Below are 27235 nucleotides of genomic sequence, written 5' to 3' on the forward strand. Positions count from 1 at the left end.
TGACCTGCATGTTGGAGGAACTCTGGAACATGTGTGAGGAGTAGTGACTGGGAGTTCTGGAGCCTAAGGGCTGACTCAGGGAGCAGGTCCCAGCTGAGAGCGAGGGAGCTTTCTGTCTCTCTGACACCCCTCCAGCTGCTCAGGAGGCACGGAGCCCCTTGTTGTGGGAGCTGGACTGTGAAACTTGTGAGGTTCCTTTCAGTCTCCAGAATCGGAGCTTCTGAGGGTTCCACACTTTCCTGCCTGGCAGTCTTTGCTGGCACTGTTCCCTTCTCATGGCCTCAACTCAGGCTGCTGACATTTTCCCTCTTCAAGGACTGATTCAAATGCCATCTCCATAGTGGAATCTTCCCTAATCAACCCCTCCCTCCAGCCCTTACAGCCCCTGTCACTGTCTGGATTTCTTCTGTCTCTCCCTCACTGGACTCAGAGTGCAGGGCTGGAGCTTACTCACGTCGTTGTCCTCACAGTGCCCTGATAGGGACTGTGCTTGGGAAGCCTTTGTGGAACTGGTTGGCTCCTCAGAGGAAACTTAGCAATTAGAAGAACTGCCTTAGTAATTAGGAGGCTTCCTAGTATAATGCCGGCATCATTGCTTACTAGCTGTTTCTCAGTTTCCTCATAGAGTTATTATGAAGATTAAATGGAAATTGGAGAAAGTCATTCAACTTTTGTTTTATAATCACCGAGCAGCAAGTACTCTTGATGTGCTAGTCTCTCTTCCAGAAACAAAGACATAAAAGATAGTCTCTGGGCTTGAGGAAGATCTTCTCAGTAGTACACAGCAGAAAATAACATGATAAAGTTCCCAGGAGAGCTGGGAACCAGGTGCCAGGGAGCTCTGAGTAGGGAGAAGGGACACGTGAGCAGGTCTTGGGGGCTTCCCAAAGGAACCAATATCTAAGCTGAGTCTTCAAAAGTGCCTGGAATTTCAACAGGTTGAAAATGGGGCAAGAAGGCATTCAGGCAGAAGGAATGGCATAACCAAAGGCAGAGAAAATATGGGAAGCATTTGGGGGCTAGCCAGAATTCTACTTGGCTGGCACTCCAGGACTTTAGGGCTGGAAGGAGTAACAGGAAATATGGCTGAGAAAAGAGAGTGGTGAGAGGTGAATGCAAGGGAGAGCCAGGAGGTTTTAAAGCCAGGGTGGAACCCTGGTTAGAGCTGTGCCTGAAGGAGAGGACTGTGGGGAGAAACTGGAAGGGGGAGGTTGGTGGGTGAGGGGGCTGTTGCAACAGTCTGGGCATGAGATGGTCAGGCCTGGATGAGGGCAGGGGTGGTGAGGGAGATGAAGGTGAAGAGGACTGTGGAGAACACTTCAGGATGGGCCTCCAGGGCCTGATGAGAAGGCCACGGTGAAGAGGCTGATGGGATTCCTCTATCCTGACAAGGCCACAGACTTTGCTGCAGGTTTATTACTTATCTCATGAAAACCTTTGGCATCGTTTCTCCACCTAATTCATCAGCTCTCTGGGCGGCTGGGTAGCTCCTCTCTGGACAGAACGCTTTCCATGTTGGGGTGAGGGGAGACTTAGTCTAAATCACCCCACCTCCAGGGCACCCAGCTAGGGGCCGAGATCAGTGGAACTTCAGGATTGTGGTTGCTGAGCAGAGGACAAAGAGGAAGGTGAGTAAGGGTGTTATTTCCTGAGGGAAGCCTGCTCTGGCCTCTCTGTTAGATTTGAATCAGGTTCCTGATTTTGCCTTCTCATAGCTCTGTGCACTTTTGCTTCTTGACACTCATCGAGGTTTTAAATTACGTCTTTGTGTGATACTTGAGGTCTGTCTTTCCTACTGGACTGTAAGTCCAAGCACTTAGAACAGTGTCTGGAATCTAGTTGTAGCTCAAAAATATTTGTAGGGCTCTAAAGAGAGAAAGCAGATCAGTAGCTGCCTGGGACCTGGCATGGGAGACGGGATTGAAGGCAAACGCACACAGGAACATTTCCGTATGTTCAAAAACTGGATTCTGGTGATCTGTGCAACTGTTTACATTTACTAAAAATCACTGAACTTACAGTGAGTGAATTTCATGGTATATAAATTATACCTCAATTAAGCTGTTAAAGTAAAAATCCGTGGAATGAGTAAATTATCTATCTGCCTCCACGAGACTGTAGACTCCGTGGGAGAAGCCATATCCCCCAAATCTAGAAGAGTGACGGGCATCTAGTAGGCGCGGAACAAACTTCTTATCTAAACAGTGAATCAACGAACGAAGGAAAAGCGAGAGGAGACTTCCGGGAGATGACGGTCAGGCAGCTCCCAGGTCGCTGCTCCGCGCTCGGCGGCGTCGGACACCGCGAGACTAGCCCGGCGATTGGCCGGCGGAGGCGGTGGGCCCCCAGGGCTGGGGCGGGGAGCGAGCGCGGAGAATCCCTCAGGCGTGCCCGCGGGGGCGGGGCCTTAGGGGCGGGGCCTTGGGGCGGGGCCCGGCGGGGGCGGGCTCCGGGCGCGCGCCGCGCATCTGCGCACTCCTGCCGCCGCTGGGGCCGTGCCGAGGAGGGGGCGCGATGGCCGGGCCCGCGTGGATGTCCAAGGTGAGCGCCGGGCAGGCCGGCGTGGGGCAGGCAGGCGGGCCGCGTGCTGGGCTGGGGCGGGCCCGGATGGGGAAGCGGCGGCGCGCGGCCGCCAGGGACCGTTTGGGCGTCTGTCCCGGTCGCCCGTGCGCCTCACCCGGTGGCCCGCGTGCGATGTGTGGGCAGCCCTGCGCCGGATGGCCCCGCCTGAGGCGGGGACGGCGTCAAGGTCAAGGCGGGGGGCGCTGGGCCTGCTCCTGGCGAGCCCGGGTGCCACCGCCCGCATCCGCCCGGGCCGGAACGCGCGCCTCACGCTGAGCCCGGGAAGGTCACAGGAGCCGTCGGCCCGGCCCCGCCGGCCCGGCCGCTCCCGAGGCTGCGGCCCTGCCCCCGTGCTGTTGGCGCGGAGCGTCCCCCTGGCATGGCCCGGGCCTCCCCCGGGGTCTGCTCGGCCCCTGGCTCCTGACCTCACGGGCTGAGGCTCTCCCAGATGAGGGAATCGCGGGGCCACGCCCCGGGCAGATGGTTGCGCCCCGTGGAGCTCCTTCCAGTCTGCCCTTGCGGCTGTTTCCCCGTCGGAGGACGCGAGGCCCCTTCCACCGGGGCGGTACCACCGGGACCCTCGGCGAGGGAGGCGCCGCGCCTGCCTTTCCCCCTTTGTTGGTGGGAATGCTGCGACCTGAAGAGCTCTCGCTCTCCTTGACAGCTCATGCCGGAGCTGAAAAGGGTTTCCGACCGGCTCTGCGGTTCCTTGGTTCCTCGGGGAGGTTACCTGTGTCTGAAGGCGTAATTGCTCAAGGTCACACGGGAAGTCGGTGTCAGAACTGGGAGAGGAAGCCAGGCGTCGTGGTTCCCAGCTCTCAGTCCCATTCTGCCTGCTCTGTGGCCGAGGTCACACAGCACAGTATAGGCACAGGGAAAAATGGGTCCTCGAGTCTCCTGTTGCTCTTAAAGAGTGCTGGCCTAGAAATCTTCCATAAGCAGTATAATTCTTTTTCTGTAAAATTTGATACTATTTTTCTTCTTTGTGTTGAGTTTAAAGAGGTCCAGATACACTGTTATCTAGTGAAAAGAGCTCTACACTGGAATTCAGGAGTCTTAGGTTTAAATCCTGGCAGTGCCACTGATTGGATGTGTGACCCTAAGGAAATTACTTAACATCTCTGAGCCTTATATGTCCATCTGTGAAATATCTATACTTGCCTCATGAAGTTGTTTAAGGATTAAATCAAGTAATCTGAAAGCACCTAGTACTTGCAGAAGGAACACAAATATCTGAAGCTTTCCTAGCTATCAATATATTTATCTTTCAGTCATCAAGCAGACACTGGTTCTTGGGCATCAATAACTGGGTTTTACTCAGTAACGGGATTCTGCTTTGTTACCCTCTTCACACCTGGGTTTGTGTGTGCTGGTAGCTTACGTCACATTTGTTCCTGAAGGTAAAGCAACTTCTGTCTCACTGTCTAAAAAGGAATCAATCCTTTAATCACTGAGCTTACTCAACACCTAATTCATTTTGGTAGGTACAGTAAGCCTTCAGAATGAGGGACTGAAGCAGCCCTGTTGCTAAGGAATGTGCTAGTAAATTTGCTTTGCCTTTAGTGTGGTCTACAAGAAAAAATCCACATGCTAGGTGTTCAGAAAGTCATGGGTTGTGGAATCAGAAGACGAGGTTCTCCTCTGGCTTGGACTCCCTGTGTGACCTTTGGCAATCATTTGACCTCTGTAGGCCCGTTTCTCCCTTTAGGGATTGGAGCAGGTGCTTCAGAGACTTGATGCCCCAGGATGGTGGGGATGCTGAGCTGGATGTGGGTTTCAATCAGAGCAGTTCCTCTATTGGGGTTCCATTTAAGTTTTTATTTGAAAAAAAGGGATCTGTAGCTTAAAATTTTCTTTTCTAAAAAGCTTTATTTAGAGAAAATAGTGGGTTTCTAAAGACCTTTCTGGCTCTAAAGTAGTGTATTTACAGTACAGTATTTACTGTACAATGCGCCAATTCCCCATCAACAGGCATTTATTGAGTGAGTACCTGCCATACCTCCAACACTGTATTTGTTTTTAAGTTGGAGTATGAAGGTGAAAAGGGAGATGAGGAGCTGTGAATTAGGATGGCCCAGAACCTGAAGTCAGAAGTTCAGTCCAGGCTCTCTGAGCTTGGCCTTAGTCTTTTTTTTTTTTTTTTTCCAAAGATTTTCTTTTTTTCCTTTTTCTCCCCAAAGCCTCCTGGTACATAGTTGTATAATCTTAGTTTTGGGTCCTTCTAGTTGTGGCACGTGGGACACCGCCCCAGTGTGGCCTGATGAGCAGTCCCATGTCCGCGCCCAGGATTCGAACCGACGAAACACTGGGCCGCCTGCAGCGGAACGCGTGAACTTAACCTCTTGGCCACAGGGCTGGCCCCGGCCTTAGTCTTCTTATCTGAAAAGGACCACTAATACCTATCTCTCCAGGTTTTATAGAAATAAAATAATGTAGTATATATGTACAAGTACATTATAAGGTAGATGACCATCTATGCTTTAAGAAATCTTACTTTACTGAAAGTTCTGGGTGATTTTAATGATTCAAATGTAGTACTACCTATTCTAAGGTCATGTAGGAGAGATGACAACCATGGAAGTGACTGGTTGTTAGAGAAAATCAATGCAAATATTAAAGCTGTTTACTGGTGTGGGAACTTGTCAGATAGATGCTTGAGGCTGGCCTCAGTTTTTCCAAAAAATGTTTATTGAGCACCCACTATGAGCCAGCCACTGTTCTAGGCCTGGAGATAAAACAGTGAGCAAAACATAAAAATCTTTGCACTCGTGGATTTACATTTTAAATCAGTCGTTGGCTGGGTCATTTGTCACAAAGACATGGGTATGTTTTGTGTGAATGTCTTTCCCTTCTTTTTGGGGGGTGGAGAGGAGGACTCATGCAAATTTTATAACGTTGCTTGTCACAGAGTAGCTTTTATTTTTATTTTTTAAAATTATTTTACTGAGGTGACATTGGTTTATAACATTGTGTAAATTTCAGGTGTACATTATTATATTTCAGCTTCTGTATAGACTGCATTGTGTTCGCCACCAAAAGTCTAGTTTCTATCTGTCACGATACGTATGAGCCCCTTTACCCCTTTTGCCCTTCCCCAAGCCCCGTCCCTTCTGGTAACCACAAATCTGTTCTCCTTATCTATATGTTTGTTTATCTTCCGCATAGGAGTAAAATCATACAGTATTTGTCCTTCTCTGTCTGACTTATTTCACTTAGCATAATACCCTCAGAGTCTATCCATGTTGTTGCAAATGGGAGGATTTTGTCTTTTTTTTAATGACTGATTAATATTCTATTGTGTGTGTGTATATATATATATATATACCACATCTTCTTTATCCATTCATCAGTTGGTGGGCTTCCACATCTTCGCTATTATGAATAATACTACAATGAACATAGGGGTGCATATATCTTTTTGAATTGTTTATTTCATGTTCTTTGGATAAATACCCAGAAGTGGAATAGCTAGATCATATGGTATTCTTTTTTAATTTTTTTCTTTTTTAAAGATTTTATTTTTTTCCTTTTTCTCCCTAAAGCTCCCCCGGTACACAGTTGTATATTCTTTCTTGTGGGTCCTTCTAGTTGTGGCATGTGGGACGCTGCCTCAGCGTGGTTTGATGAGCAGTGCCATGTCCATGCCCAGGATTCGAACCAACGAAACACTGGGCCACCTGCAGTGGAGCGCGCGAACTTAACCAGTCAGCCGCGGGGCCAGCCCCATTCTTTTTTAATTTTTTAAGGAATCTCCGTACTGTTTTCTATAGTAGCTGCACCAGTTTGTATTCCTACCAGCAGTGTATGAGGGTTCTCTTTTCTCCACAACCTCTCCAACACTTGTTATTTCTTGTCTTTAATAATAGCCATTCTGATGTGTGTGAGGTGATATCTCATTGTAGTTCACAGTAGCCTTTAACTGGCCTCTCTTCTAATAGCCCATCCGCTGGTGGATGAATCATGTTCTAGGATTAAAATTTTTTTTTTATTGAGGTTATGATAGTTTACAACATTGTGAAATTTCAGTTGTACATTATTGTCAGTCATCTTATAGGTGCGCCTCTTCAACGTTTGTGCCCACACCCCCACCACCAGCCCCCTTCCCTCTGGTAACCACTAATCTCTTCTCTTTGTCCACATGTTTATCTTCCATATATAAGTGGAATCAGACAGAGTTTGTCTTTCTCTATCTGGCTTATTTCGCTTAACATAATACCCTCAAGGTCCATCCATGTTGTTGTGAATGTGATGATTTTGTCATTTTTTTTATGGCTGAGTAGTATTCCATTGTGTGTGTGTATAGATACCATATCTTTATCCAGTCATCAGTCAATGGGCACTTGGGTTGCTTCCATGTCTTGGCTATTGTGAATAATGCTGCAGTGAACATAGGGGTGCATGAGTTTTTTTGAACTGCTGATTTCAGATTCTTTGGTTAAATACCCAGTAGTGGGATAGCTGGATTGTATGGTATTTCTATTATTAATTTTTTGAGAAATCTCAATACTGTCTTCCATGGTGGCTGTACCAGTTTGTATTCCCACCAGCAGTGTATGAGATTTCCCTTTTCTCCACATCCTCTCCAACATTTGTTATTTTTTGTCTCGGTCATTATAGCCATTCTAATGGGTGTAAGGTGATGTCTTAGTGTAGTTTTGATTTGCATTTCCCTGATGATCAGTGATGATGAGCATCTTTTCATGTGCCTATTGGCCATCTGTATATCTTCTTTGGAGAGATGTCTCTTCATACTCCCTGCCCATTTTTTGATCGGGTTGTTTGATTTTTTATTGTTGAGTTGTGTGAGTTCTTTATATATTATGGAGATTAACCTTTTGTCAGATATATGATTTGCAAATATTTTTTCCCAGTTGGTGGGTTGTCTTTTTGTTTCAGTCTAGGATTAAAATTTTTGCCTGTGGTTTTGGCAGAGTATTCTTTCGGGTCTTGCCCTATCTTTTATTTTCAGTCTGGAGAGATGACTGTAGACACCAGGTTAGAGAATGCAGCTCATTCGTATCTTCTTGACTGTTCGTTGGTGTCTTGTTAGTAGATGCCAATATTACAGCAAAGGTTCAGGTCTTGTAAGAACTGTCCCCAAAAAGGAAGACTAAGGCAGGATGTAACAAATGCATCTTTGCTCATGTATCTAGCATAAAAAAGTTACCTTTAAAACTTTTAATACATTTTAATACCTTTGGTCTATGTACCCAGTTTCTTTGATTACATTCTGTTTCTTATAATGTAATATGACTTTGTACCAGTTTTCAAGGGCCAAGTTTTTCAAGTTTGAAATAACATTTTAAAATTTATATTTCTGGCATGTAATAGTGTTAAGTGGAAAAAAAATGTACCAGTGGTAACATCTTGGGGTAGTGCGGTTACTAGGTGATTTTTTTTTCCCTTTTTGTATCTTTCCCCATCCCAGCAATTAATAATAATGACCACATTACCTGTATTATCAGAAGAAATAAATTATTTAGTTAAAATCTTTATTGTATATGACACAGATGTCAAAATAGCATTAAGTAAACTTTTTTTAGATTTTATTATGAAGTGTGATTTCTTAATATTCATGGGAGAAAAAATCCAATATTCATCTGAGAAAAATCCATTGTTTGAGCTAAAAAAAGTATAGTTTCATTCTACCTTCAACGTCTTTTGACAACTTATATTCATAAAATTGATTTAAAGTATATAGTACTTAAATTCTCAAAGCAAGGGTAAACTGAATGTTTAGGTTTTCAAATCTGAGATAGCTTGCCACTTTGAGCTAATATATGAGAAAAATATTCCTTGAAAGTTCCCAAATATGTCTGTGCAAATTTGCAGCATTATCAGCCATCAGAAATGGCTTCATCTCTACCTTTTACTATATGTGGTTTAATTCTGTGCATCATATTTTTTTGTTGATATTAATGTAGGTCTCTCGGCTGCTGGGGGCATTCCACAACCAAAAACAGGTGACCAGAGGTTTTGCTGGTGGTGTGAGTATAATTACATTTTTATATTTTCCTTTTAGAAGTTTCTCAAGAAAGATGCTCTAACACATTTATTATATAGCATTTTATCTCCATTTATTTAAAATTAGGGAATATTGGCCATACTTACACTATGTATTTAAATTATTGGCTAACATGCATAAATTTATTAGGTCACTTGCACATTTGAAAGAATTACATTACAGCTGGCTGTGTAAGCCTGTCACATTAATGTCTTCAAAGAGCCTTGTTAAAAATAGATAGAAATTACCCTTGAGCCTGTTACTTTATTTCACAATCTCATTTTGGTAAGATGGTTTTTTTCAAAACTAGTACAAGTTGAGAGAAAATTGTTGAGAAGCTTCAAAACCCGCTTTGCATTTTTATTTTGTGAGCTTCCCTAAAAACAGTTGATTGGTCGCCAGTTAGGAATGCCTCAGACATCTGTAAGATAAGCCCTGTAGGCATATACTTTCCTTAGGAAGTCTTTATAGACTAGCATGTTGGTGGATCATCTATTTCTCGTTAAATCTGCTGGTTTTAGAATTCTCAACATTAGAGTTCTGTGCTTTAAAAGCTGATGCCACATTTTTAGAGTGTTCTAAGACTGTGGGTCAGTGACTTCCTATACGTTTTTATTTTACCCCCTTCTTAGGAAATCTGATTTGGATTTCATAATGCCTATACGCCCATAAACATCTTATTCTGAGGGATGTATAAGACCATGGCACGTTTTTTCCCATTTGCCTTTGGTACTGTGGAAGAAAAGTAGATTTTTCTGGTGGCCTGATGACATTTATTATTACATGTTGGGAGAATCAAAAGAACAAGCCAAAGAGTTCTTTTGTCTCTGCTTATGCAAAAGAGGCAGAATGAGGCTTGCACTTAAAGCTCAAGAATAGTGAACCTAGCTTTTTTTTTTTTTAAAAGATTGGCACCTGAGCTAACGACTGCTGCCAGTCATCTTTTTTTTTTTCTTCTTCTTCTTCTTCTTCTTCTCCCCAAATCCTCCCAGTATATAGTTGTATATATTTTTTTAGTTGTGGGTCCTTCTAGTTGTGGCATGTGGGATACCGCCTCAACATGGCCTGATGAGTGGTGCCATGTCCACGCCCAGGATCCGAACCGGTGAAACCCTGGGCCCCCAAAGCAGAGCGCTTGCAACTTAACCACTCCGCCATGGGGCCGGCCCCCAAAGCAGAGCGCTTGCGACTTAACCACTCCGCCATGGGGCCGGCCCCCACATATGCTATTCTTATTGGTTGCAGATAAACTTTGCTGAGCTTATTTAGATTGCATTTGTCCTTAAGGAACCAGTTTTATAGAGGAACTCGGAAAAATAGAGACCCTCTCTTGATGTGAAGTCTGATTTTCTCTGAGTACCAAAACAGACCTCAGTGGTATTCTGGAAATGTGTCTGAAAGTGTTTTGTAAGACTGAACAAGTGGTGTGAGAAACTAAGCTTTCCAGGATTCCACTGGAGAAGAAAGCGCTTACTCTCATGAGAAACCCTGTAAATTTTAGTGAGAGAACATTGTTGAAATTCTTTGTTCTCTTTGGTTTTACAGACTTGAATTAATTGGTCTCTTTCTAGCTTGTCCGAAAAGAAAGATCAATTGGGATGTCTACTTGGTAGTTTAATTTATTTTTGTTTTATCTATAGGGCATCACTTAAATTCTTTTTAAAACCCCTCAACTCAGGTAAAGAGTAGAATTGTGGAGTCTCTTGACTCTTCCCTCCATTTTGACGAGCCCTTGGGCAGTTGGTAGGTCTGTTTTCTTAAAGGCATTTGGTTTTTTTTGAGACCTCCCCCCCCCCGCCATAAACTGGATTTCTTTGTCAATGATACTCTTTTTTAAACCTTCAAAAATCAATCCTTACTATCTTCTTTGATGATTTCTTGTATTCAGGTTCAGACAGTAACTTTAATTCCAGGAGATGGTATTGGCCCAGAAATTTCAGCTGCAGTTATGAAGATATTTGATGCTGCCAAAGTAAGTGGGCTTAAAAATTACCTTTAATAATAATTTGTAGAAAAGTTTTCTTGGCCAGTTGGAGTCTGTGAACCCTGTGAAACGGAATGAATTGTTCCCGTTTGTCTGCAGTTCGTAAGGTCTGTTGTTCATCTTCACAGATTTTAACTTTAACAGTGTTGTTTGCAGCTGTCTTTGTCGATAGTTTAAGCTCCTGCATTAGCTTCGGTTGTATATGAAGTAATCAAAGTAGTGCTGGCATATTTGTGGATCTTTGAATCCTGCCTGGGTTTAAGGTCTTTAAGCCCTGCCAAGTCACCGGTCTACCTCAGTCTGCCTTCCTGCCAAAAAGGAGAATTGAATTGATATTTCAAAAAATGATATAAGAGATTTTGAAAGACTTTTTAAAAAAAAAATTTCTGATGTGGTATTATCATCAAGCCTGAAGTATTATTATTCTAACAGGTAGATATTTTAATAGCTTCAATGCAGGTAGATATTCTTTTTAATTTAATTTTTCTTCAGTTAATAATAGGTTACAATCTTGTGAAGTTTCAGTTGTACATTATTGTTTGTCAGTCGTGTTGTAAGTGCACCCCTTCCCCCCTTGTGCCCACCCCCCACCCCACCTTTCCTCTGGTAGCCACTAATCTCTTCTCTTTGTCTGCATTTTTAAATATTTCATGTGAGTGAAGTCATACAGAGATTGTCCTTCTCTATCTGGCTTATTTCACTTAACATAATTCCCTCAAGGTCCATCGTGTTGTTGCAAATGGGACGATTTTGTTCTTTTTTATGGCTGAGTAGTATTCCATTGTGTATATATACCACATCTTCTTTATCCATCATCTGTTGATGGGCACTTAGGTTGCTTCCATGTCTTGGCTATTGTAAACAATGCTGCAATGAACATTGGGGTGCATGGGACTTTTGGAATTGCTGACTTCAAGCTCTTTGGATAGATACCCAGTAGTGGGATGGCTGGATCGTATGTTAGTTCTATTTTTAATTTTTTGAGGAATCTCCATACTGTTTTCCATAGTGACTGCACCAGTTTGCATTCCCACCAGCAGTTTATCAGGGTTCCTTTCTCTCCACAACCTCTCCAACATGTGTTACTGTTTGTTTTAGTTATTTTTGTCATTCTAATGGGTATAAGGTGATATCTTAGTGTAGTTTTGATTTGCATTTCCCTGATGATCAGCGATGATGAATGTCTTTTCATGTGCCTATTGGCCATCTGTATATCTTCTTTGGAGAAATGTCTGTTCATGTCTCCTGCCCGTTTTTTGATTGGGTTGTATGATTTTTTTATTGTTGAGTTGTGTGAGTTTTTTATATATTATGGATATTAAGCCTTTGTTGGATGTATGACTTGCAAATATTTTTTCCCAGTTAGTGGGTTGTTTTTTTGTTTCAATCTTGTTTTCTTTTGCCTTGAAGAAGCTCTTTAGTCTGATGAAGTCCCATTTGTTTATTCTTTCTGTTGTTTCCCTTGTCTGAGAAGACATGGTGTCTGAAAAGATCCTTTTGATACTGATGTCAAAGAGTGTACTGCCTACATTTTCTTCTAGAAGCCTTATGGTTTCAGGTCTCACCTTTAGGTCTGTGATCCATTTTGAGTTTATTTTGGTGAATGGTGAAAAAGAATGGTCAATTTTCATTCTTTTACATGTGGCTTTCCAGTTTTCCCAGCACCATTTGTTGAAGAGACTTTCTTTTCTCCATTGTAGGCCCTCAGCTCCTTTGTCAAAGATTAGCTGTCCATAGATGTGTGGTTTTATTTCTGGGCTTTCAATTCTGTTCCATTGTTCTGTGCACCTGTTTTTGTACCAGTACCATGCTGTTTTGATTACTGTAGCTTTGCAGTATGTTTTGAAGTCAGGGATTGTGATGCCTCCAGCTTTGTCCTTTTTTCTCAGGATTGCTTTGGCAATTCGGGGACTTTGGTTGCCCCATATGAATTTTAGGATTCTTTGTTCTATTTCTGTAAAGAATGTTATTGGGATTCTGATTGGGATGGTGTTGAATCTGTAGATTGCTTTAGGTAGAATGGACATTTTAACTATGTTTATTCTTCCAATCCATGTGCGTGGAATGTCTTTCCATCTCTTTATGTTGTCATCCATTTCTTTCAGAAAAACCTTGTAATTCTCCTTGTATAGGTCTTTCACTTCCTTAGTTAAATTCACCCCGAGGTATTTTATTCTTTTTGTTGCGATTGTGAATGGTATTGTGTTCTTGAGTTCTTTTTCTGGTAGTTCGTTATTAGAGTATAGAAATGCTACTGATTTATGTAAATTGATTTTATACCCTGCAACTTTGCTGTAGTTGTTGATTACTTCTAAGAGTTTTCCAGTGGATTCTTTGGGGTTTTCTATATATAAGATCATATCGTCTGCAAACAGCGAGAGTTTCACTTCTTCCCTCTCTATTTGGATTCCTTTTATTCTTTTCTCTTGCGTAATTGCTCTGGCCAAAACCTCCAGTACTATGTTGAATAAGAGTGGTGAGAGAGGGCATCCTTGTCTTGTTCTTGTTTTCAGGGGGATGGTGCTCAGTTTTTGCCAATTGAGTATGATGTTGGCTGTGGGTTTGTCATATATGGCCTTTATTATTTGAGGTAGTTCCCTTCTATCCCCATTTTGTTCAGAGTTTTTATCACAAATGGCTGTTGGATCTTGTCAAATGCTTTCTCTGCATCTATTGAGATGATCATGTGGTTTTTATTCCTCAGTTTGTTGATGTGGTGTATCACGTTGATTGATTTGCGGATGTTGAACCATCCCTGTGTCCCTGGTATGACTCTCACTTAATCATGATGTATGATCCTTTTGATGAATTGCTGAATTCAGGTTGCCATAATTTTGTTGAGAATTTTTGCATGTATGTTCATCAGCGATATTGGCCTGTAGTTCTCCTTTTTCGTGTTGTCCTTGTCAGGCTTTGGTATCAGTGTGATGTTGGCCTCATAGAATGTGTTAGGAAGTGTTTCATCTGCCCTAATTTTTTGGACTAGCTTGAAAAGGATAGGTATTAAATCCTCTCTGAAAGTTTGGTAGCATTCCCCAGGAAAGCCATCTGGTCCAGTGCAGGTAGATATTTTAAAATTCTTTGGGGAATTTAGGAAACTTGGATTTTGTTTGACATGATGCTTTATTATTGCTATTTATAGCTGCTAGGTGAAAAAATGTGTAAGATTAAAACAGTGATGGTTATATCAACAGCTGTAAATCAAGAAATGCAATTTATTTAAATTATACGTACATTGTTTTTCTATATGAGCTTCTAATTAAAACTCCTACAGAGGAAATGATACTCAGGCAGTAGCAAATTCCCCGAGTGAACTGAAATATGATCGCTCACTCAATTGTAAGCTCCTTGTGAACAGGCTCATGTCTTACTCTGTTCCTATTCCTAGTACACGCTCAGTCAGTGTGCTCGCTGTTAGATGTGCGTGTACACATTGAAGGATGTGGGTGGAAAGAAAGGAAGACACTGGTTTATACCTTAAAACTGGTGCCTTCGGAGGTTATGTAGTGTATCTTGTTTTTTGTGTTTTTCTTTAACTGCTTTATTGAGATGTAATTCACATACCATACAATTCACACATTTGAAGTATGTAATTCAATTCAGTGGTTTTTAGTACAGTCATAGAGTTGTGCAGCCGTCACCACAATCTAATTTTACAACACTTTTATCACCCAGAAAGAAACCCCATACTCTTTAGCAGTCACTCCCCATTCCTTCCCTCTCTCTCACCTAGCCCCTCTCATCACAAGTCGTAGGTAACCACTGGATTTACTTTCCACCTGCAGATTTGCCTATTCTGGACATTTCATATAAATAGAATCTTAGAACATATGGTCTTATATGATTTATTTCTTTCACTTAGCATAATGTTTTCAAGGTTCATCCATGTATCAGTACTATGTAATGTTTCTGCAAACCATATTTCTCCACTCCTTGTGGTATTGTAATTATAGCCACATTAAAAGTTGTGAAAAAAAGTGGGTAGGTGGCAGCTAGGAGTGATGGCTGGGCAAGGGTAACGTGGAGAATTCCTCTGGGCATGCTGGAGAATGACATCTCATCTTGCATGCCAGGAACTTCCTAGACCTTTATTGTGTGTGTTTTCACCAATTGCATCCAAAGTTGAAGAAGTTTGTTTGTAATTGTAGTGTGAATGGCAGGCATGTTTAAGGCTTTCCAGTTCACTGTGCTCTGTGGTGTGACATCTAGGCGCCTATTCAGTGGGAGGAGCGGAATGTCACTGCCATTCAAGGACCGGGAGGAAAGTGGATGATCCCTCCAGAAGCCAAAGAGTCCATGGATAAGAACAAGATGGGCTTGAAAGGTAGCACAGAAATGGATATGATGGTTATTATTGATTTCTGCTACAGGTGCTATATTTTTAAAGTTTATGCATTTAAACTAACTAAGGCCTGACTATTAAAGTAAAACTGTCCTTTTATGAAGCAACTTATTCATAGTAAGATGCTTTATTTTTAATTTTGGGACATATTTTTCCCCAGTAAAAACATTAAAGTACTATTGGCAAAGGTCAAATGAAAGTATATATGTATCTTCACATAGATTGGTCTTTTGCATAATTTTTTACATTTTTATTATTATTTTAATTAGTTCATGCTTATGGTCATGATTCAAAATACTAACATGTGACTGATTCAAATTCAGCATAGGCTTTAAATCCAGACAGATCCAAGTTTGAATCTCATCTCTGACGCTCATTGACTGGGGGAGGCTTGGGCTAATTTCTTACTCTTCATTTTGTTTTATTTTTTTCCTTCTTTTTTTTTAGCTGAGGAAGGTTTGTGCTGAGCTAACATTGGCTGCCAATCTCCCTCTTTTTTTTTTTTTTTTTGTATGTTAGCCACTGCCATAGCATAGCCACTGGGAGATAAATTGTGTAAATCCGCACCCAGGAGCCAAACCTGGGCTGCTGAGGAAGAGCATGCCGAACTTAACCACTAGACCACCGGGGCTGATGCTTTCCTTCACTTTTTTTTTTTTTGAGGAAGATTAGCCCTGAGCTAACATCTCCTGCAAATCCTCCTCTTTTTGCTGAGGAAGACTGGCCCTGAGCTAACATCCATGCCCATCTTCCTCTATTTTATATGTGGGATGCCTACCACAGCATGGCTTGCCAAGCGGTGCCATGTCCGCCCCCGGGATCCGAACTGGCCAACCCTGGGCTGCCAAAGCAGAATGTGTGAACTTAACTGTTGCGCCACCGGGCCGGTCCCTTTCCTTTCCTTTTAAATGACAGAGTTGATACATCATGGATTGGTGGCGAGGATTAGATCATGTCAAGCACCTGGTACAGTGCTTGGTCCTCAGTCAGAAGGTGCTCAGTATTATTAAGGAATGCAGTAGTGTTCCAGAAAGCCTCCATGAAGAAGTTTTCTTCCTCCATTTGAATCTGAGGGAGAGGGTCAAGTTAGAGGCAGAACACATTTTGCCAGATAGCCCAGGGGGTTAGTAGGTGATATAGAGAGTGAGCACCGAATGATTGCCTGAGAGTGACCAGCCATGGGTGGACTCATTCACGATGAAGAGAACATCACACTTCGAAACAGAGTGTCTGCCTGTCCTTTCAAAGGACTCTTGCTTGGTTCATAAACACGTGTGTTCAACATGTGGCACAACTATATCACGTCCAAAGAAAGGATCCTAAGTACAGCTCTAATGGAAAAGTGAAAAAAAAATTGAAATTTCAAATAAACATTATGTACTTGTGTTTATAAAGAAGAAGAAAAAAGATTAGAATGTATCCTATTGTCATCTGGGTATTCTTCTTTATTACAGGCCCATTAAAGACCCCAATAGCTGCTGGTCACCCATCTATGAATTTATTGCTGCGTAAAACATTTGACCTTTATGCAAATGTGCGGCCATGTGTCTCAATCGAAGGCTATAAAACCCCTTATACTGACGTAAATATTGTCACCATTCGAGAGAACACAGAAGGAGAATACAGTGGGATTGAGCATGTGGTATGTTTATTTCAGATACTTTTTTGTTGTTAGTTGGGTTGCTTTCTGTGCCTTTGGCACAGTTGGTCAAATGCCTAGCTGAAAATATCTCCCAGAGACAGTTCACTTTCACCTCTGTGAGGTGTTGGTGTTTGTCTTGGTCCTGGGTTGCTGGCCAGCAGTGCTCAGATGGATGCTAGGAGGAGCAGGACATAGTGGTTAGGAATATCCCTCTGTTTGTATTTTGAATCCTTAACTTCACAGATGTGCTCTCAGGCAGGTGACCATCTCTGCAACTCAGTTTTCCTCGTCTGTACAGCAGGGCTTATAATCTCTACCCCGTAGGGCTGGGGTTAACATTAACCACACTGACATACTGTACGCATGGTGCCAGGGTAGCTGGCACTGTGGGAGCATGTCACAAATGCTGTTGGCTACACACCACCAGCTGTGTAGCACTGAGTTGTTGCCACACTCTTTCCAGTGAGGCAAGACTTCCTCTCTTTCAGATCGTGGATGGAGTTGTGCAGAGCATCAAGCTTATCACTGAGGAGGCGAGCAAGCGCATTGCTGAGTTTGCATTTGAGTACGCCCGGAACAATCACCGGAGCAATGTCACAGCCGTGCACAAAGCCAACATCATGTGAGTCCCTGCAGGGGCCAGCACCCTGTCTTGCTTTGTGGGAGAGGAATGACAGGGCTTTCCTTTGTTCGCTCCAGCTTGCTCATTGATTCCTGATATTTCTGAAAAATAACCTTGTAACCAATCAGAGGGTCAGGCATTTCTCTTGTGTCATAAACTCCTATTAAGTGTGCCTCACTGGGTGAATGGAGCAAATTTGGAAGGGACAGGAATTCAGGTCCTGGAAGGTTAAGGAGGGACTGAGAATTGTCAGAGAAGGAAGCTGGAGACTGGATCCCCAGATACTGTGTCCAGTTAACTAAGTCCACATAGATAAAAGGGCAGGGTCATTTAAGTTGTAGAAGTGGAATAGTGGGAGTGTTTCTAAAATGGCCACATGCTCAGGGGCTTACAAGTCAGTGCTAATAGTGCTAACGCCATCTGATGTATTATTCTAGCCGTTTCAATTCTCCTCGTCCCCAGTCTATTAAAGGCCAACTCTGAATGTATAAGGAAACATGTTTCCTAACCTAAGGAAAGTGTTGAGCATATAAAATAGTAAAGCCATTTAAATAATTGAATAAGTTAACCTTTTAAAGTAATTTTAACATTTTCTTATTAATAGATATTTCTTAATTTTTGCTGGACAGCACTGTAAAAGTATAGTCTTCTTTATTATGCTCACACTGTTTTACATTTTTGTGCTTTCAGAAGTATCCCAAAATATTTTTTTTCTTTTAAAGATTTTATTTTTCCTTTTTCTCCCCAAAGCCCCCCAGTACATAGTTGTATATTTTCAGTTGTGGATCCTTCTAGTTGTGGCATGTGGGATGCCGTCTCAGCATGGCCTGGTGAGTGGTGCCATGTCTGCGCCTGGGATCCGAACTGGCGAAACCCTGGGCTGCCGAAGCGGAGCACACGAACTTAACCACTCGGCCATGGGGCTGGCCTCCCAAAATATTATCAATTTGCATTTTATTAACTGCCTAAAAAAAGAATTTTACTGTAATTGAAATCAGACATCTTGTCTTCTGGAACTTAAATATCTTTAACTTACTTCTCTGATTTGATCCTTTTCTTTCTGCAAGTCTTTGCTTTCAGCAATTTTTATTTGATTAAATACAGGCGAATGTCAGATGGACTTTTTCTGCAAAAATGCAGGGAAGTTGCAGAAAACTGTAAAGATATTAAATTTAATGAGATGTACCTGGATACAGTATGTTTGAATGTAAGTATATATTCATACTTACCTGCTATTTTTTGTGGTGTATAGTGTATATGTATGGTGTGCTGTTTTTGATTGCTAAATGCACAAATCCATTCCTTGTAGATGGTCCAAGATCCGTCCCAGTTTGATGTTCTTGTTATGCCAAATTTGTACGGAGACATCCTAAGGTGAGTCTAGCTGCACCCTTTTAGCATATATTTATTTATAAACAGCCTAGGACAAATTATGGCTTAAAAATTTCAATCAAATATTATAAAATACCGCATTTGTTATAAGATATTAGTTGAATTCTAATAATTCAAGTGGTGATACAGGTGATTACAAGTTGGGTGGGTTATTCTTTCATTTATTTGCCAAATCACCTCTGGGCTTTTGTTCCCTAATCGTTAGTTCCCTTTTCCCGGTTTTCAGATGTTTTATGAGTTAGTTGATTTCAGTGTTTTGTATAGCTAGGTAGGTGGGTAGTCATTTTTACAAATTTTTTTGTAGCTTTTGACATAATTTCAGACAGAGAAAAGCTGCAAGAATGATACAAAGAATTCCTGTGTACTCATCACTCACATTCCCCAAATGTGACATTTTACCACACTTTGTTACTCTCTCTCTTTCTCTCCCATTCCCTCCCTTCCCCCTCCTCCTCCTCCTTTTTTTTCTTCCTCTCTCTCTACACACACACGATGCTGGCCATATGGTGATTTTCTAAGTCCATTATTCCTTCTATGTTTATTAGTTGACATTCTACTGTAAGGATAAGCTTTTTCTTCTCTCTTATTTGTCTGCCTAATTATCTATATCAGTTTGGCCCATGGTTTCTATTTTATTCAATGGCTATATCTATCACTCTCCTCGTTTGTATTGGTGCTGTCCCGACTTGGCCAGTGGGAGTCCCTTTGAGCCGTCTCCTGTGTCCTCTTGGCGCGGCCGATCATTAGGTTTCTGACACAGTAAGATGCTTCAGCCTCATCCTCTCTTTTCCTAACTGTAGTCCTGGAATCAGCCATTTCTCCACAGAGCCCTGCTTCCTTTTATTGGAGAATGGTATTTAAAACCTGAAGTCTGAATGCTAGGTGAGATGCTTGATTTTTCAAAACATCCTTTGAAGTGCTTTTCTGCCCTTAGTGACCTGTGTGCGGGATTGATTGGAGGTCTTGGTGTGACACCAAGTGGCAATATTGGAGCCAACGGGGTTGCCATCTTTGAGTCGGTAAGGACCCTGGTGACGCCTGAAGCAGAATTCGAGTCAGAATGGCATGAGACCCTAGGAGGCGTTATCTGCATAAATGTTTTAACTCTTGAGTTTTTCCAATTGTCGAAAGAAAATGATGCTTTGTTTAGATTTTTGATATAAGCTTGGTTTATTCGTTCATTCCTCTCTAATTTATTTGTGTATCCTTATTATTTATTATGTATCCTTCCTCAGTTAAAATATTTTACAGGGGCTGGCCTGGTGGCGCAGCAGTTAAGTTCGCACGTTCTGCTTCAGCAGCCCAGGGTTTGCCAGTTTGATCCCGGGTGCAGACATGGCACCGCTTGGCAAGCCATGCTGTGGCAGGCGTCCCATGTATAAAGCAGAGGAAGATGGGCACGGATGTTAGCTCAGGGCCAGTGTTCCTCAGCAAAAAGAGGAGGATTGGCAGTAGTTAGCTCAGGGCTAATCTTCCTCAAAGAAAAGCAAAAAACAAACAAACTAAAATAAAAAAATATTTTACGAAAGGTTGATTGGAAAAGATTGTTAGTCTATATTTTTGCACTTTAAAAAAAGGTTACTTTAGCTCTTTATTTTTCTGAGGCTTTATTTCTAAGATCTCTGTCTGATAAATTGGAACAGTAGCTATTCAGTAACTGTTTCCATTGGTGAGGAAAGATGTTTAAGATGCCAGCTTCCCTGGAAGAGGGCTGTTTGTTCTTGTCTCTCTCCTGATTGTGCTGTTTTTCTCCATGGGTAGGTTCATGGGACCGCCCCGGACATTGCAGGCAAGGACATGGCCAATCCCACCGCCCTCCTGCTCAGTGCTGTGATGATGCTGCGCCACATGGGACTTTTTGACCACGCAGCAAGAATTGAGGCTGCATGTTTTGCTACAATTAAGGACGGAAAGGTATCAGTCATCTTGCCACACTTGTTCTGGGTGGAATACATTTCTTCCGTGTGTCTTATCTGAGTGAAGGGAACAGGTGATGGGTCTCAAGAGGGCCAAGGGATCTGACGTTGAACAAGTCTTCTTAATGTGGGCTCCCTGAGTGAACTCAGGGTATGCGTGCACACGTGTGCATTTTCTGAAGGGAGGAGCCACATGTTTCATCAGAAGAGGGTTGAGAAGCACTGATAGACATCAGTGTGCACTGGGAAGAGCAGTGGTTTGGGAGTCAGAGCTGGTTCCAGCTTAGTTACCCTGTTGTTAGCTGTGTGATCTTGGCCAAGTCCATTAACTTTCTAGGGAACTTTTTCCTCCTCCTAACAAACATCTATTGTGTACGTTATAAGGTATGAAGAATATAATAAAATGAGGAATAAGGTAAGGTCTCAGGCCTCAAGGAGCTCAGTTCAGAAGCTAGTGGTAGATAGAGATGCAGATGTGTCTCTAATACAGTGGTGTTATATGTTATAGTCTGTGCTCTATAGTACAAAAGTAATACAGAAGTTGTGTAAAAGTAATGATAATGGCTAACATTAATTGAATACTTAGATGATTTTATGTTCTTTATATATATCATCTCAGCAAATCTTCTCTTCCTCTCTGTGAAGTAGATACTATAATTAATCCCATTTTATAGATGAGGAAAGTGAGGCACACAGAGATTAAGTAATTTGTCCAAAGTCTGACAGCTTTTAAATGGCAAAGTTGGGGTTCACACCCAATCTGGCTTTTACCCAACAAGCTTCAGTGTTTCCATAAGCAGTTGTGGCCCACAGAAGGGGTGTGATGGATTATTTTGAAAGTAAGAGGAGCACGGAGGAGGTCATGGCTTCACAAGGCTGAACCTTAATGGCTGATCCCTAATCTGAGGTCTCTCTCTTTTCTTTATTTATGGTAAAATGTACATCATATAAAATTGACCATTTTAATAATTTTGAAGTGTACAGTCCAGTGGTATTAAGTACTTTCACACTGTTGTGCAACCTTCACCACCATCCATCTTCAGACTTTTTCATTTTCTTAAACTGAAGCTCTCTTTCCATTAGACTGTAACTCCCTATTTCCTGCCCTCCCCACCAGTGCCTGGAAACCCCCCTTCAACTTTCTGTATCTATGAATTTGACTGCTCTAGGTGCCTCATATAAGTGGAATCATATAATGTTCGTCTTCTTGTGACTGGCTTATTTCATTTAGCATAATGTCTTCAAGGTTGGCTCCTTCTTTTTAAAAAATTCTATAATTTGAAATTACTTCTTATGGCCAAAATATAAGAAATCCAAGCTTATTTGTAACAACCTGATAGTCATATTGAAGGGCATGTGACTTTGTTTTTTATTCTGATGCTTTCTTTGAGAAGCCACACTATAGAGTGCAGCAGAGAAATGCCTAAATTACACAGTGGGCCCTTTTAATTGTGTAGGATGCAGTGAGACAAGAGAATTAAATATATTGAGATCTGTTGAGGAGTAAAGAGAAGATAAGCTGATAGAAAACAGAGTGGCCGTATGGAAGAATTTCTTTCCTGAAGAGGAAAGTTTAAGCATTAGTGTACCTTAGTATTTGTTCCCCATCTTCCAAAAATAGGTGAAAATATGTCTTAGGTTTTTTAAACTTTAAAAATTCAAGGGATTTATGAAATCTCTTGTTTGTATTTTCTTTCATTTAGATGTCCATAATCAGATGTTCTTAGGGTCTATTGTATAGATGAAGGGACAATTTGGGAAAGCCTCCCTGCTTCCCTTTGTAGCGAGAGCATTTCTTTCTTTTCAGAGGGTTTTTGTGTCACTATCTAATTGGATTTTCCCAATCCTCTTGGGGTAGGTGGCTGGTGGGGGGCTGGGGCCTCACTTGGAAATGAGGAACTAAATGAAAGAGCAGCCAGGTAACTTGCTCAGCTGCTATCTCACAGAGGGCTTTAAATAAATGTCTTTTTTTTTTTGGTTTTTCCTTTTCTCAGAGCTTAACAAAAGATTTGGGAGGCAATGCAAAATGCTCAGACTTCACCGAAGAAATCTGTCGCAGAGTAAAAGATTTAGATTAAGGCTTCAAATGGTGTTTGCATCAGTCACTCCTAATGGACACCACATAAAGTTATATTAGAATACCTCCCATTATGTATGCATTTGCTTTGCTTGTTTCTTGACAGTACATTTTTAGATCTGGCCTTTTCTTAAAATATGTACAAAGGATGCAGGTAATGTCCCTAGGTCTGCTTTCAAAGGACTTTTTCAAGTGCTTGTTTTATTTATTAAATGTCTGTGTTTACAGTTTATCATTTGCCGTTGTTAACCATTTTACACTAAAGTTAAAACAGTTTTTCCTCAGCTGTAAATATCATGAGACAGAATTAATAAGAGAAAACATCTAACTTTTTAAAGAAAAACTGTTTTCCTTGTTTATGAAAAATATAATAGAAATAAAACAGAATATTGACATAACAGCACAAGACAACATTCTTATAAAACTAAATGGGCACAAGAGAAATTTCCTAGGAAAGTTCACATCAAAAAAAGGGAATACAGTATATTTCTTAGTGATGTAGAATTAGGACAGATTTTTTTCCTTTACATGAATTACTGAATATGAATAAAGTCTTCTGATCTAAGAAATATATAATGAGAGATGTAATTTTTGTTAATAAGATGTAGGTAATATATTTGGTACAAAGACAGAAATGCATTATGTATGCAATTATTTTGTTATCCTGAGATTTACTATACTTTCTGAGAGCTTTTAATGAAGTGAAGGGGTGGTACTTCCTTTTCATTGGACACACTAAGCATCACAGCCTTTGAGCCCCTGGACTGCCACTCTTGAGTCAGACATGGGAGCTACCATTGTGTGCAGTTACTCTTCTGCAGCACGCATGTCACTGTCTGGAAATTGACCACACTCCAGCTGATACTGCTAAAAGGCCTGACCACGTATATTTTGGCTGCAGTTGAGGAACTGGGGATGCTGGCTATTAATTTTATATTTTAACGGCTGGCTTTTCCCTTCCCCAAAGCACCAAATCACTACCCTCCACCTCAACACCACCAGTACAAGATGAGATTGCAGAGACTGGAGCAGACTCAGCCTGAGTGGATACATAAAATTGTGCCATACTGGGGCTTGGGCTCAGTTTTTGACCTTCAGGCATCTCCCCTGCCCCTTCCACTCCCTGCCCCAGCATGATTTTTCTTAATCTTTGGGCAGTAAGTTACTGTTTTCATGAACAGTTACCCATTGGCCTCACATCAAAGGTAGCTCATGCCCTCCCTTGCCCCTTGTGTAACACTGTAACCTGTGGCTTTGCAAAATGTACCCAGGTCACAAGGGGATTTCTTAACAACAACAGATATCTCTGCCTGGGTTCTTTTTTAGGCTTGTAACCGGACTTAGAATCTTAGATGTATTTTAATTTCTTTAAGCTGCTGCTTCCTGTGTTTTATTGGATTGTGCTAATTATCAGTGATTCTTGGGTTCACACAAATAAAAGAATTCCAAAACTGGTTGAGATATATGCTTTCTCTACTGTTTCTTGTTTAGATGCTTTAGTCATTTTGGCTCAGTTTGCTGCTAAGTGGCTGCTTAAGGTATTCAGAGTGGAAGGGGTGGCGTGGTGGGGACAGACTAGCACGAGTTGGCTGCTTTTACTAGAATGCTCTGCTTGACCCCCTCCTGCACCTTTGCTTTTTCCAGGGCACTAGTGGTCACTCATATGCCTATTGCACACAGTCTTGTGGGTTAAATACCCACTACTCTCTGGACTGATCCCACCTGCTCAATTGACAAAAAATCAGGTACTTGTTGGCAGTTCTGTTAAAAAGTTTAATATTCAAATTACACATTAAATACAATCAAGTAGGCAGCAGAAGTTTTATTAAGCATCAGGTCAGTTGGCATGTGTGTAGAGAGGAAGTCCCTGGTAATGGGACAGTAGGGTTGGCAGTGTCCACTGAGATGCAAAGGCCGTTAGGTAAGTTATAATTATTGGCTTTCCCCGTAGCACACACTAGTAAGATGAGCCATCTCCCCCATCCTCCCTCCTCCAACACAGCCTGCCACTGGCTAGCCTGTTACGTGAGCTGGCAGTCTGGTAAATCTACCTGAAGCTAAGGCCAAAAACTGTCAGCCCTTAGTTCTGGAAGGAAAGCTGATCTCACTTGTCACTTCAACAAAAAGCAATACTGAAACAGAATTAAACTACCCACACTTGAAGCTTCTCAGAATTGTGAGCTATTGTTGGCAGAAGACCTGGAAAATGTAGATATCACTGCTGTATCCTGACCTGGAGACCTAACAGACTTGCCAGAAGTCCGTGTACCCAGACTGAAGAGGACCTGGAGCTCAGGAAAACACTTGGGAAGGCCTGCCATCTTCAGTAGAAACTGCGGAAGCACGGCCCCTGTTACTTTTGCTCTTGGTAAAAGGAATCAATGATATCTTTGTACTTCTCCAGAACTATGAGCCGTTTCAGTTTCATTGTGGGACCTACAAGAGAAATTGGAAGAAATGAGTGAGGCCTAGGCTCTGAGAAGGTGAGTGGTAAAGATCCAGGCCCAGAGAATCCTCTAACTCTGGAGACAGATGATTAGCCAGCCTCCAAGATGGCCCTCAGTGATGCCTGCTCCTGGCAGTCACCTCTTGCTATAGTCTCCTCCCACCTTGTACCAGGGCTGGTCTAAGTGGTCAGCAGAATACAGAGGACGTGATGGTATGTCACTTATGAGAGTGGTTATGAAAGATTGCACTTTCTCTCAGATATATAGTAAAGTGGTGTAAAAGCCACATCCACCTTACCCTTGACCTGCACCCATTTCTGATCCTCAGTGCATCTTCTGTTCTGTCCCTTGAATGAATAAATGATTCAGGCAAGCAAAAGACTATAATTTCTGTCTTGGTCTCTCGAATTATTCTTTCTGGGGCAAGCCAGCTACTATGTTGCGAGGACACAAAGGCAGCCTATGGAGAGATCCACTGGTAAAGAACTAAGGTCTCTGGCCAACAGCCAACAGGGAACTGAGGCCTGCCAACAACCATCTGAGTGAGCAAGGCAGTGGGCCCTCTGAGCTCCAGGGGACTGCCACCCAGCCAACGTTTAGACTGTCACCTTGTGAGACACCTGATCCAGAACCACCCAGCCAAGCTGTCCTGGATTCCTGACCCACAGAAACTTTAAGGTAATAAATGTTTATTTTTTTAAGACATTAAATTTTGGAATAATTTGTTACAGAGCAATAGGTAACTAATATACAGATCATCCCCGCGTTTCAGTGGAAGTTCATCCAACGTTGGATATTATGCTTTGATGGCTTGTGATGGGGCAGGGGAAAGCCCTGGCTTAGTGAGGGCCTCTGCTACATCTTTTCTAGAGGTTTTCCCCACTTCTGAAGGTTCCCCCCTCTAAAGGTTGAAAGAGCTCTGAGTTGAGGTCCTGGGTAGTTTAAAGTCCTTTTTGTGTTAACTCACAGTTGGCTGGTAACTGGAGACTTCAAAATCAATCATTTATATAAACTGCTTGGAGGAGACATCTTCTATCTGGTTGACCTTGCATTCAACTTGTTAGCACCAGACAACCAGATAAACTCAAGGTCTCTGATTGCAGCTCAGCATTACTGTAGATAGTTGCATCTGGGTTCAGCCTTGATGGGTTGCAGGGAATCTCACTGAAGAAGCCATTTCCGCCTCCCCCTGTGCTGTGCACACCCTAAGATGCTACAGCCAGGAGCAACTTCATCCATCTAGCTGAGGCCATACCAGAGGCCTTTTCTGGTTCTGTGGACCATAGTCTAGAAGGGCTTCATCCCTTTACCTGTCACATGAGCTGACTTTACAGAAGATTATGGTGGTCTCACCTCTAGAGCCAGGTGACTCCAGCCCAAACACTAATAGGGCCATGATGTCTGCCTGGTGGTCCCATTAGGTGATTTCAAGGGAAAATGATCCCATAGTGAAAGCAAAATTAAATGTTGTGTCTTTAAATTAATAAGTTCCGGCACGTATCTTATACGTTTAATAGGCTCTACACAACCACAAGCCCATGCACTGAGTATTCAATGTCTTCCCGTGGGAAGGAGGTGGGTGTCATTTAAAGTGCTGACAGTGACCTTCTGCTTGTTATGGCTGCTTCCTAATAGCCACCTCCCTGGTTCTGTCATGGCCTCTGCCCTCCCACACCCCCTGGAATAGTGAAAAGAAAAAAACCTACCCAACTCTCCACCCGAAATGGAAAAGTCCTTCTCGAGAATGGCCCACTTCTGGATGTGGTAGGGTTGGGCAGCTGCATTCATGTTGACCCTCTGTATCCCCTCTTCAATGGCCTGATAGACAGCCTCATCCTTCTTCCGCACGATCTCAGATACTGTGGTAGCTTTGCTGCCTACTCTCTGGCAGAACTCCACAGCCCATTCGGTGAGATTATCAGTTGGGTCAGAGGTGTCTGGGTCCAGAGTGCACTGAAAAGCCGGAGACCAGATCAGGACCAAGCCTCACTCCATGAGACATAAGTCCTGGTCTTGGAGGAGGTCTTACTGCTAACATCTAGGATATGGATCACTGTGAGCTCTGTTTCAAAGAGTTGGCTCTAGAATGAGTAGGATGCTACCCTGACTGTGTTGAGCCCTGTGGGGTGGTGGAAGGAGCAGTGGTCAGAAATCTAGAAGATGTCAGCCAATGAAGTCGTAACTTAAAACAGGGACCATAACTCCTGCCCTGTCTACCATCCTGGGAGACTGAGTATCTGCTGAGGA

At 42.3% G+C, this 27235-nt stretch overlaps 2 protein-coding genes across 21 annotated transcripts in view; one reads left to right on the forward strand and one right to left on the reverse strand.

The window, feature by feature from the left end:
• Nucleotides 1-27235, forward strand: part of IDH3A (isocitrate dehydrogenase (NAD(+)) 3 catalytic subunit alpha) — an 80952-nt gene that overhangs the window by 15969 nt on the left and 37748 nt on the right. For 4 of the 20 annotated variants that reach the window (XM_008532823.2, XM_070573289.1, XM_070573251.1 and 1 more), the window contains 10 exons: nt 8487-8549; nt 10455-10538; nt 14760-14874; nt 16347-16534; nt 17023-17156; nt 18261-18363; nt 18466-18530; nt 19483-19567; nt 20310-20462; nt 22459-24004. In XM_008532823.2, coding sequence (XP_008531045.2) covers nt 10515-10538; nt 14760-14874; nt 16347-16534; nt 17023-17156; nt 18261-18363; nt 18466-18530; nt 19483-19567; nt 20310-20462; nt 22459-22542 — 951 coding nt within the window. In that variant the 5' untranslated portion in view covers nt 8487-8549; nt 10455-10514 and the 3' untranslated portion in view covers nt 22543-24004. Of the gene's footprint in view, nt 1-1049; nt 1629-2415; nt 2542-2611; nt 3320-8486; nt 8550-10454; nt 10539-14759; nt 14875-16346; nt 16535-17022; nt 17157-18260; nt 18364-18465; nt 18531-19482; nt 19568-20309; nt 20463-22458; nt 24005-27235 lie in introns of those variants that run through there. The other 16 variants (XR_011526211.1, XR_011526237.1, XR_011526243.1 and 13 more) reach the window with 9 other exon arrangements.
• Nucleotides 24301-27235, reverse strand: part of ACSBG1 (acyl-CoA synthetase bubblegum family member 1) — a 59880-nt gene continuing 56945 nt past the window's right edge. The window contains 2 exon segments of the mRNA XM_070573188.1: nt 24301-24977; nt 26695-26941. Of these exon segments, the coding sequence (XP_070429289.1) occupies nt 24895-24977; nt 26695-26941 (330 nt within the window). The 3' untranslated portion in view covers nt 24301-24894.

This window comes from Equus przewalskii, chromosome 1 (assembly GCF_037783145.1).
Source record: "Equus przewalskii isolate Varuska chromosome 1, EquPr2, whole genome shotgun sequence".
Lineage (NCBI taxonomy): Eukaryota > Metazoa > Chordata > Mammalia > Perissodactyla > Equidae > Equus > Equus przewalskii.